Source organism: Rana temporaria, chromosome 2 (genome assembly GCF_905171775.1).
Source record: "Rana temporaria chromosome 2, aRanTem1.1, whole genome shotgun sequence".
Taxonomy (NCBI): Eukaryota; Metazoa; Chordata; class Amphibia; order Anura; family Ranidae; genus Rana; species Rana temporaria.
The window spans coordinates 105,014,837-105,027,567 of NC_053490.1; the positions used below are offsets into that span (position 1 = coordinate 105,014,837).

At 43.8% G+C, this 12,731-nt stretch overlaps 1 protein-coding gene across 2 annotated transcripts in view; it reads right to left on the reverse strand.

The window, feature by feature from the left end:
• Positions 1 to 12,731, reverse strand: part of MAP3K12 (mitogen-activated protein kinase kinase kinase 12) — a 203,706-nt gene that overhangs the window by 74,287 nt on the left and 116,688 nt on the right. For both annotated transcript variants that reach the window (XM_040340709.1, XM_040340710.1), the window contains exon 3: positions 6,781 to 6,964. In XM_040340709.1, coding sequence (XP_040196643.1) covers positions 6,781 to 6,964 — 184 coding nt within the window. The remainder of the gene's footprint in view (positions 1 to 6,780; positions 6,965 to 12,731) is intronic.

Here is a 12,731-nt window from a genome sequence, read left to right on the forward strand (position 1 = left end):
TGGCCGCATTCGGTATTGCATCCCATTGAAGTCAATGCGGAACAAATTATTTTCGCTTCCATTGACTTCAATGGGAAAACTTGCTTTGATATGCGAGTACTTTGGATTACGAGCATACTCCTGGAACGAATTATGCTCGTAATCCGAGGCTCAACTGTACAAATGCTACCCAAGCTTTATCGAATTTGAATGTTATTAAAAATTACATTTCCTTTTCAATCTGCAGCACTGTCATTTTCTGTAAAATTCAATGCAATACAGCAACCTGGAGGTGTTCTGTACACTGCTGGTGTACAGATCACATCCAAAAATGTAATTTCCTGCTTGTGTGATTGGCTCACCGATTTTCCCAGAAGTCTGCACTAAGATACAACTCTGATTTTAGGCATCCTCTGCAACAGAATTTTCATTTTTGGTGAGATATTCCCTAAGGAATAGATACAGCGCCCAGAGGCGATTCAGTTCGCTTGTGTTGCGCTTTAAAAGTTTTTCACTCACTCACTCACTAAGGGTTAATTACTTTGAAAGGAGTGCAGGCACTGCAATCTTTCTCATCAGAACATTGAGAGTGCAATCCCCTCTTGGACTCAATCTGACAGGTAGGAATCTTGCCAATCTTTCAGTGTTTGCTACTCCTCTCTGTCAATCCCTCCACTGGCTTACGCTCACCCGATAAATTAAATTACTTACATTAAATTAAATAAACTAACAAAGCAATCCACAACTCTGTTCCCAGCTACATCACTAACCTAGTCTTAAAATACTCTGCGTTCCTCACAAGACCTCCTGCTCTCTAGTTCCCTTGTCACCTCCTCCCATGCTCGCCTCCAGGACTTTTCCCTAGCCTCTCCCATCCTATGAAACTCCCTACCCCAATTTGTCCGACTATCTCTAACTCTGTCCACTTTTAGACGATCCCTGAAACCCCTCCTCTTCAGAGAAGCCTATTCTGCCCTCACCTACCAACTGTACTTTTATTTTCTCCATCAGCCCACCTCCCACAGCTATTACCTTTTGTATCACTTCACCCTCCCTCTTAGATTGTAAGCTTTAAAGAGCAGGGCTCTCCGATTCCTCCTGTATTGAATTGTATTGCAACTGTATTGTCTGCACAAATTGTTGGAACTATATAAATCCTGTATAATAATCATAATAATAATAAGAGAAATCTGTGAGGCCCCGTACACACGACCGAGTTTCTCGGCAGAATTCAGCCAGAAACTCAATCGGAGCTGTATTCTGCCGAGAAACCCGGTCATGTGTACACTTTTCACCGAGGAAGCCGCCAAGGAACTCGTCGGGCCAAATAGAGAACATGTTCTCTATTTCCTCGTTGTTCAATGAGGAAAGTTGGTTTGCCGAGATCCTCGGCGGCTTCAACACAGAACTCGACGACGAACTCGATGTGTTTGGCACGTCGAGTTCCTCGGACGTGTGTACGGGGCCTCAGAGTTTAGCTACCTACAAGTGGGGACATAATTTCCATATACAAATTAAGAAAACCTTACCCACTCCTGAGAAACTTTCAGTGCTTTTTCAGTATCTAGAAGTAGAACCCAACCCCATCTCAAACTGTCTGGACCCACATCTGGGTTCTATGAACTACTCTTGCCCTCCAGCATTACCTCAGAGATGACCTAGATCACATTTTTGGAGATCTAGCCAAGACCATGAGACATGGAGACCAAACGAAAACGAACAGTAAAAGGACTATGCTAGACACCACTTACTACTCCAGCTATACTCAGCCCTACAAGCAAACCCTACTCTTGTACCCCATAGAACTACCTGTTGTGCTTTGATTCCTGGACCCCCTTCAACTTCTGCTCTAACAATTGCTGAAGGCTGTGCTTATAAAAGTATTGCAACTGTAACTGGCAAACACTGTTGGCATCAAGAATGCCTTCTTATACCACTGAGAATGCACCAGGTGATTATTATGAATAAGGCTCTCCAATTCAGAATCAGTATGCAAAAACATGGTCAAACACACAGCTATTTCTTCAGAGCAGAAACAGGTAGGAATCTACAACAAAGTTTGTTAAAATCCTAGTAGTATACAATGATCACTTTGAGGAGGTTTGTTTTTCGTCAACAAAAGTAGAGTTACTCTTTAAGGGCAACAAACTGTGCTTATGTTTTACACACATAAACAGAGGGTACTATAATTACCAGGTTTAGTGGTAAAGTTATCTTTAAAAAGTGTTGATATACAATATTGTTCTTTCTTGCTTCCCTTTTTCAACAAGCGTACAATTACCACATATCATTCCAAACACTACAGTTCCCAGAGGAATGTATCACCACAATTCTCAGGAATAATGCTACTAGTTTAGCTTTTTAGAAGTTTTTCCTCTATTTCTGTTAAAATCCTCTCCTTTATCTTAGTACATTATATAGCCAAATTTGTGGACAACAGACTATCACATCTTTATGTGCTTGTAGGGGAACTCATTCCAAAACCACGGGCCCCCCTTTTGCAGCTAAAGTCCCCTTTCCCATTTGCGAATGGGGTCATTAGCAATTAAATGTGGGAGCTATGGGTGGAAGCCCCATGAAAACAATGAGAGGCTGACAGCTTCTGCATCCATCTGCAGCTCTGACGTGCAAAGTCTGTTTCCAGGGCTGATTATTCACAGGTAATTGCTGCTTGAGCGATTACACGTGAGTGGCTGCAAATAACGATAGAAGCTGCGTTTCCTGCATCTAATTGAACAGCCCCTTTCTCAAGTGTGATTGGGGCCATAACAGCCTGTGCTCTTCTGGGAAGGCTTTCCACAATTTTTAAAGTGTGTCTGTTGGAATTTGCACCCATCCAGCAAAAAGAGCATTTGTGAGGTCAGGTACAGATGTTGGACTGGTTCACATTCGGCGTTCAGTGGGACTGATGGCCCTGTGCAGGCCTCCCAAAAATGTACACACAAGATTGGAAGTAGGCGATTGTCTAAAATGTCTTTGTATGCGGTTGCATTACCAGTACTGTTCACTGGAAACAACTAAACTTAATAATTATTTGAATTAAAAATATTTTGGACAGGTATCTGCATACTATTGGACATACTGTATACCGTCTTACCCTGAAAATAAGCCCAGGCCTTATATTAATTTTGGCAACAAAAGAAACAGTAGGGCTTATGCTCGGGGTAGGTCTTACCATGTAATGTGCTGTCTTCTTTCCCCCTCTGCCTCTCTGCCTGTCAGGAACCCCCAATGTAAAAAATGCTTGTAAAATCCTATAATCCACTCTATTGCAGTAGTATATAATGTAAAATGTGTGTGTTTTAATAATATAATTGTGCCAAATACCTTTGTTATAGCGCTGCTCTGCACTTCTGTGACCCACCGGAGCTCTCTTCTCTGCTCTGAGCACTGCAGAAGGGGGGGGGGGCGGCTGAGATCCCCACTGACAAAGGGACAAGAGGAGCAGAGCAGCAGGAGGTCACCTGAGCACCGAGCTGTGCTGTACCAAAGGTATTTCGCACAATTATATTACAGAAACACACACATTGTACATGATACAGTACTGTAATAGAGTGGGTTATAGGATTTTACAAGCATTTTAAACTAGGGCTTATTTTTGGGGTAGGGCTTATATTGCAGCCCTTCCAGAAAATACCAATAGGTCTTATTTTCGGGGAAAACATGGTAGTAAGAGTGATGGTCATGTGTCCTAAAACTTTTGCCAATACAGTGTAGGTAGGCAGAAAAACGTTTGATATATCTTTTGAAATAACTGCACGTTGCCCTGAATTCTCCAAATAAAGTGACAACTTGTCTTCTTCTTTCACTCTCAAGTATTGCATGCCTCAGCTCTAATGTAACCAAGCCTACACATATTTTTGTATAATATGTAACTTATACTATATACACATGTAGAAACAAAATACCAACACACATCTGTGGTATACTAAGAAAAGTTTGGATGCTTTTTGCGATCTGGCCTGGCTGTGAGTCTCGGTTTGACCTTTTTGCCGAAATGCCGTTTCTACCAACCTAATACGCTCTCTGTGTAATTCTGTGAGTCAAACCTCCCAGTATGACGATACAAAACTGTTGCTTCATTTACCATCTAGAGAATGCTATGCCGCGTACACACAATCGGATTTTCTGTCGGAAAAATCTTGGATGGTTTTTCCGACGGAATTCCGCTCAAGCTTGGCTTGCATACACACGGTCACACAAAAGTTCTCGGAACTTTCGTCCATCAAGAACGCGGTGACGTACAACACTACAATGAGCAAATAGTAGTTAAGTTCAATGCTTCCGAACATGCGTTGAATTGTTTCTGAGCATGCGCCAGAATTTTGCGCGTTGAAATTGCTACAGATGATCGGATTTTTTTCGATAGGAATTTTTTCCGTCTAAAAATGTGAGAACCAGCTCTCAATCTTTTGTTGGCAGAAATTCTGACAGCAAAAGCTCACATCAGACTTTTGTTGTCGGAATTTACGATCGTGTGTACGGGGTATCAGGCCTATTACCGCTGGGCTAGGTATGGTGTGTTATCTCAACCCTAAGGTACAAACCAGCAGTTAAGACCAAGCATGGGGAGCACACCTCGTCCCCTTCCACCCAGAGCAAAGAAATTTATTTTCGGTGAGTCGCTCTTCATCTGAATAAATTAGAGAATAATCAAATCAACTAAACTATGGAATTCCAATCAATTTAGTTTATTTTTCCACTACAAGGCAATGTTTTAGTCCAAGGGAATATTTCTCAAAGTCCTTGGAATTAAAGTATAACTTCATTTTTAGTATAAATTATGGATTAACGCTTGTCTCTGAAGCTTATGAAAAAGGCCAACATGTTTAAAGCATCATGACCTGCAGCCTCCTGACTCTGTGTTTGCATCTTGCTTTGCTATACAGAAGCTGCTCTTGGGAGATAAATCATTCAGTAGAATGCAAAGTAGGCCTCCTTTCTAATGATGGACAGGAGTAGTTTGCTCACAGAAAAACATAAAGCTTTTTCACTACAGACCACGCTGCCTCAAATTACATCTACAGCAAAGGTAACCCATGATATTTATATTTGGGCTCCATTAACGATATTAATCTAGGAGTAGAGTGAACTTATGCTTTAAAGGGGCTGTAAATGTTCGTTTTATTTTTCCAAAATAGGTTCCTTTAAGCTAGTGCATTGTTGGTTCACTTACCTTTTCCTCCGATTTCCCTTCTAAATGTTTTTTTCTTTGTCTGAATTTCTCACTTCCTGTTCCTCCTCAGTAAGCTTGCCCCCATCATCTGAGCCGTTCTGGCTGGAGGTTAGTCAGCATGCTCGCCCCCTCCCTTGGGACTACAACAGCGTCTCCCTGCAGGGATGTAGTCCCAAGGAAGGGGGCGAGCACACTGGCTAACCCCCAGCCAGAAGGGCTTGGATGATGGGGGCAAGCTTACTGAGGAGGAACAGGAAGTGAGAAATACATTTAGAAGGGAAATCGAAGGAAAAGGTAAGTGAACCAACAATGCACTAGCTTAAAGGAACCTATTTAGAAAAAAAAAATGAACCTTTACAACCCCTTTAACCACTTGGGATCCGCGCTATGGACGAAAGACGTCCACAGCGCGGCTCTCAAGTGCCAAGTGGACATCTTTGGACGTCCTATTGTTGTCATTCCCCGTGCGCGCCGTTGGGGGCACGCAGCAGGGAAACAACGTGCCCGGCGCATCGCTCGGGAGCCGATGCGTGTGCCTGGAGGCCGCCAGACACCCGCGATCGTCGGTGACGCAGCAGGGACGTGGAGCTCTGTGTGTAAACACAGAGCTCCACGTCCAGTCAGGGAGAGAGGAGACCGATGCTGTGTCCCTTGTACATAGGGACACAGCATCGGTCACCTCCCCCAGTCAGTCCCCTCCCCCCACACAGTAAGAACACACCCAGGGAATACATTTAACCCCTTCCTCACCACCTAGTGTTAACCCCTACACTGCCAGTCACATTTATACAGTAATTAGTGCATTTTTATAGCACTGATCGCTGTATAAATGTGAATGGTCCCAAAATTGTGTCAAAAGTGTCTGATACGTCCGCCGCAATATCGCAGGCCTGACAAAAAAAAAAAAATCGCAGATCGCCGCCATTACTAGTAAAAAAAAAAAATCATAAATCTATCCCCTATTTTGTAGGCGCTATAACTTTTGCGCAAACCAATCAATATACGCTTGTTGCGATTTTGTTCAACAAAAATATGTAGAAGAATAGGTATCGCTCTAAACCGAGGGAAATTTATATATTTAAAAAAAAAAAATGGGATATTATTATAACAAAAAGTAAAAAATATTGTGTTTTTTTTTCAAAATTTTCAGTTTTTTTATGTTTATAGCGCAAAAAATAAAAATCGCAGAGGTGATCAAATACCACCAAAAGAAAGCTCTATTTGTGGGAAAAAAATGATAAAAATATAATTTGGGTACAGTGTTGTATGACCGCGCAATTGTCATTCAAAATGCGTCAGTGCTGAAAGCTGAAAATTGGTCTGGGCACGAAGGGGGTTTAAGTGCCCAGTAATGAAGTGGTTAAATATCCTCCTGTATGTACAGTGTGAATATATTTACTTGGTCTGTTTTTCTAGTTTGCCACATCCCATGCTTAACAAATTTAGTATACAAAAGTAGAAAGGTTCCTCATGTCAAGAAGCTTTTAGTTATTATTTTTTTATTCCGAATGTGATGGAGTTGAGATGGTGCGACAATAATATGGTTTTCAGAGGCTATAATACAACACATTGATTTGATCTCTGAATTGTTTTTGAATTGTTATATAGGTTTTTTTTTTGCTCACTTGAAGGTGATGATATTGGGGTGCTTCAGTTTCCGAAGATGTTTGATATCGGTTTCTTTTATATCTCTGACTTTCTTCACAGCCACTTCATCGCCATGAAACTTCCCCAGGAAGACGGCTCCCTGAGCGCCACTGCCTACCCACTGTAGGTCCTGAATCTCTTCAAATGGCACTTCCCAAGAGCCTTCACGGAACAAAAACAAAAATACAGAAACACAAAGCAGTTATAGATGAACACTATATGTTTTTTTTATTTCTAGGAACCACTATGTTCACATTTGAGCTCTGCTTACTGATGACATGCATAAGTGCTGCATTTTCTCAAATATATGATATAGCAAATACTGGTGCTGACCTGGGTAGTACAAGAAGAAACACTTGAGAGGAAGCAACAAGAGGGCTTCTCTGGCTATATCACACAAATAAACTATCAAATGTGAGTCCTTTTATGAACATACCCAGAACTACAGGTAAAAAAGGCCCTCAAGACAAAATAGTCCACACAAAAGCTCAGGGCAGGCGCCTCTTCAATATTGTCAGTATAGTATATAAGTACTACCTCAACATCTTACACTGGATCGTCTTAGTTGCCTTCTTCAATTTGGGGAGAACCGGTACTACAAAACAAGCGTTGGAAGAAAGCGCACCAGCCTAATACATTACCGTGATCATTTTTCGGCATGAAAAAAACGAAGGGCCGGATTCAAATAGCCCAGCGTAAATTTGTGCGGGCGTAGCGTATCTCAGATACGCTACGCCGCCGTAACTTAGTGAGGCAGGTTCTGTATTCAGAAAGAACCTGCGCCCTAAGTTAAGGCGGCGTATCGTATGTGGTCCGCAGAATTCAAATTATCCATGTAGTGGGCGTGTTGTATGGTAATAAAGGCTGACCCCACGTAATTGCCGTTTTTGACTAACGGCGCATGCGCCGTCTGTGAACGTAGCCCAGTGCGCATGCTCCAAATTAACCCGCAAAAAGCCAATGCTTTCGACGTGAACGTAAATTACGCACAGCCCTATTCGCGAACAACTTACGCAAACGATGTAATCGACTGAAAATTAGATGCTGGCCCGATGTCCATACTTAACATAGGATACGCCTCATATAGCAGGGGTAACTTTACACCGGAAAAAGCCTAACGTAAACAACATAAAGAAATGCGCCGGGCGGACGTATGTTTCTGAATCGGCGTAACTACCTAATTTGCATATTCGTAAATCGATGGAAGCGCCACCTTGCGGCCAGCGTAAATATGCAACTAAGATACGACGGCGTAAGAGACTTACGCCAGTCGGATCCTAGCAAAATTCCGGCGTATCTTGTTTTCTGAATACAGAAAAACGATACGCCGGAGCATCCTAGAAGTTACGCAGCGTATCAATAGATACGCCAGCGTAACTTCTTTCTGAATCTGGCCCTAAGTTTTTAAAAAATATTATTTAAAATGATCGTGTGTGGGCTTCACATAATTTTTCGGGTTCTGAAAAACGATAAAAAAAATTTTGAACATGCTGCATTTTTTAATGACGTTTTAAATGATGTAGTTTTTCGGGTTGTAAAAAATGAACGTGTGTGGGCTAAAACAACGTTAAAAACCCGCTCATGCTCAGAAGCAAGTTATGAGACGGGAGCGCTCGTTCTGGTAAAACTACCATTCGTAATGGAGAAAGCACATTCATCACGCTGTACGTCACCACGCTTTGCTAGAGCATTTTTTTTAAACGATAGTGTGTGGGCAACGCCGTTTTAATGATAAAGTTGGAAAAAGATACGTTTTTTCTACATGCCGAAAAACGTAGTTTTTTTCATTTCCCGAAAAATGATCGTGTGTACGCGGCATAAGACTCATTGGCATTTATTTTATTCATTAAAGAGTCTTACGGTAATGCACTAGACTGGTGTGCTTTCTTACAATGCTTGTTTCCGTTTAGGAACATGTTCATTTTGGTCGAATTGTTTTTAGGCATAGTCATTAATAACACCTCAATATGCAGACAGTAAAAACATTTTTTTAAATATTTTAACTGCAAAATGTATAATTTGGTCAACTTGTGGCTGATATGTACAGTCAATGAGTGCAGAATGACCTTATCATAAGGCAGTGTGAGAAGGTGGATCAGTGGGTGATCGGGGTGAATGAAAGAGCAGGCTAGAGAGCTGATGATTGTCGACCATGTGTAAAGAAAGAGACGACAGAATGGTAGTTGACCATGGGTTTGGACACTGAAGAGGAAGGAGAGTGTAGCGAAAAGTTGATCACAGTGGGTAAATAAGGGGGGGGGGGGGGAGAAATTATTATTTTTGCTAAGAAAGGAATATAGGGAGAGCAAGAACCTGTTGACCTGGAATGAGAAACCATGGATTGAAGAGGGCACAATAATTGGGGGGAGAAAGATGATACCATGTAAGGGCTGATCTTATGGCAGAGGATGGGTGAAGGGGTGGTGGTGGTGGGGCGGATGAGCATGGCTTGGAGGAGGCAAAGCAGACCAACTGTAGACTGGGGAGACAGGGGAGACACTGCAAGATGGTCATAGATCAGAAAAGAGGAAAGCAGTGTGAGGCCTCGTACACACGACCGAGAAACTCGACGGGCGAAACACATCGTTTTGCTCGTCGAGTTCCTTGTTAGGCTGTCGAGGATCTCGCCGAGCCAAATTTCTCCATTGCCGTCGAGGAAAAATAAGACATGCTCTCTTTTTGGCTCGACGAGATCCTGGACAGTTTCCTCGTCGAAAAGTGTACACACGACCGGTTTCCTCGGCAAAAAAAAAACAGCAAGTTTCTTGCTGGTTTTTGCCGAGAAACTCGGTTGTGTGTACGAGGCCTAAGAGGTATCATGGGCAAGGGATTCAGAAAACAGAGAAGAAGCTGGTCGGGCTGAGACAGAAAGAGGACAAGCAGCAGCTGCATGTGGACCACTTGGAAGATAGGCATAGGTCTCCTAGGAGGGAGGGCATAGAACCACTTGGAGGGTAGGCATAGGTCTCCTAGGAGGGAGGGCATAGAACCACTTGGAGGGTAGGCATAGGTCTCCTAGGAGGGAGGGCATAGAACCACTAGGAGGGTAGGCACAGGTCTCCTAGGAGGGAGGGCATAGAACCACTAGGAGGGTAGGCATAAAACCACTTGGAGGGTAGGCATAGGTCTCCTAGGAGGGGGGGGGGCATAAAACCACTAGGAGGGTAGGCATAGGTCTCCTAGGAGGGAGGGCATAGAACCACTTGGAGGGTAGGCATAGGTCTCCTAGGAGGGAGAGCATAGAACCACTTGGAGGGTAGGCATAGGTCTACTAGGAAGGAGGGCATAGAACCATTTGGAGGGTAGGCATAGGTCTCATAGGAGGGTAGGCAGAGAGGGAGCTTAGCATGGGGCACAATGGTAGGCGATTATGGTCAAGGCAAGGAAGTAAAGTGCAATGGAGCCTGTTTGCAGCACTGGTGGGGGAAGAAAACAAAACAGATGCTGTTTGTGGCACAGATGGGGATGAAGGCAGAGCAGGAATTGATTATTGCCAGGAAAGGGAGAGCAGCAGCTGGTCACGGCAGGAAAGAAACAGGGTGTAAGGGATCATGTTTGGAAAAAGGAAGGAAGAACAGCAGCTGATCATTGAATGGAGGCAATGGAAACAGGGATTTAGGATTTATAATCACCTGTAATGCAGACACAGTCAGACAAGGAAAACAAGGCAGAACAACAAATGGGCATAGCTGTATTTCCGCAACAATCTACAGTAAGGGAAATGCTCTGGCAGAAAAGGGATTCTTGCACATTTTTGTAGGAGAACACTTTATATGTGTTTGATACTCAATATCCACTATGGTAGTCTGGGGACAACAGGTATGGTGTCTATTGCACAGAAAGGACAGTACTATGGAAAACAGAGAGCTCTGAATGCCTGGAAACAAAGGGTAGCTACAGGGTTTCGCATTATAGTGGAACTAAAGCTTAAACTTTATTTTTCATTTTGGATAGAGTAAGGGAGGGTTATAACCCCTGTCAGTTTCTTTTTTTCCATCTGTATCCCACGGACGAGATTTCCCTTGACACTCGGTCCTTTAACCAAAACAGGAAGCAAGGGGAAATCTCTCCAAAGTGATGGAATCCTTCGGTGTCCCTATCTTTACCAGAACTAGTGTCGCCATAGGAAGATTTCCTTTCTGTTCCTGTTCTGGTGACAATGTGGGATTTTCTTTCACTGATAACAGTAAACAGGATAAATAGAGAGGATGAACCTCCCTAACAGGGCAGCAATAAAATCCTGACAGGGGTTGCAATCTCTCTCCACTCTATCCAAAAAAAAATGAGTTTTACCGCTTGTCAGTCCCGATTTCGGCCGCAATTACAGAGGGCCATATTCTTGTACATTTTAGGCGGGCGGCGCGTAAGCCATTTACACTACGCCGCCCCAACCTACAAGAGCAAGTGCTGTATTCCCCAAACACTTGCTCCGTAGTTTGGGGCGGGGTAGTGTAATTGGCCCGGCGTATCCCCGCGTAAATCCAAGGGGACGGCTTGTATTTAAATTAAGCGCGCCCCCGATTCGAACGAACTGCGCATGCGCCGGGCTTAAAATAGCCCAGTGCGCATGCTCCAGTTCTCGGCGTAAAACGTCAATGACGCCGACGTGTGCGTCATTGACGTAAAGTCGTATTCAAGAACGACTTAGGGAAACGACGTACCCGACGGGAAAAGACGACGCGGACCCGACGCCATACTTAACATGGCGTACGTGGGACTGGCGTAAGGTTACCCCTCATATAGCAGGGGTAACCTTACGCTTACGCAAACGACGTTAGCGACGGTTACGCGACGCAAATTCGTTCGGGAATCGGCGTATCAGGCTCATTTGCATAAACAAATGAGTCCTGAACGTAAACGCCACCTAGCGGCCGGCTGGGTAATTACATTTAAGATCCGACAGTGTAAGTGACTTACACATGTCGGATCTTAAGCGTATCTATGCGAAAATGATTCTAAGAATCACTCGCATAGATACGCGGGCCAAGAAAGAGAGATACGACGGAGTATCCTGAGAAACTCCGTCGTAACTATACTCAGAATATGGCCCAGAGACATCTGTGCAGGTTTCTGCACAGATGTCAATGTAAATCGCGGCACGAAATCGCAAAAAGTAGTACAGAAACTACTTTTTGAAATCGGTGCAGCGCCGCAGATGCGCCGTCGCACCGATTGGGAAGGTGCCATTGCCGGCAAATGCCGCCGATTTGACAAGTCAAATCTCATGTCAAAACGCACCAGTGTGAACCAGGGCTAAAGGATAGAGATCATGGTGAACAATCAACATGGACAAGATCAAGCTGTTGTGTGGATAGTTGTCAGACAATGTAAAGTGGGCAATGGGGGAAGGCCACTACAGAAATTATGGGGAGAGCACCATCTAAGGCTAGTGTGCAGTGTGAAAAAAAGCTGAGAAACAGGAGTGAGTGGATTCCTGGATATCTCTGTTATTTATGTCTTGTTCCACCAGTGGATAAGCTATCCCTAACTCAGGATGTTACCCTCCTAGGAGAAAGAAGAAAACCATTAAGTTCTACTTACGCTACAACATTTTAAGGATGAACTTGGGGTGCAGAGATTAAAGTTTTTTTTTTTTTAAATAACAAACATGTCATATTTACCTGCTCTGTACAAGGGTTCTGCACAGAGTGGCCCTGATCCTCCTTTTCTGGGGTCCCCCAAGCGGCGTTCCTGGCTCCTCCTCCTTGGCAATTGCCCCCATGGAGACCTGTGTGGGTGCGATCCCGAGTCCTGCTGCTGCGTCCCCTGGCTCCCGTGTCACTGGATTTGATTGACAGCAGTGGGAGCCAATGGCTATCAATCTATCCAATGAGGACTCAAGACAGCGGCTGAAGCTGCTGGGTTCGTCCTCGATGCTGGAACGATCAGGTTCAGGTAAGTAAAAGGGGAGATCTGGGGGGCTGCTGCA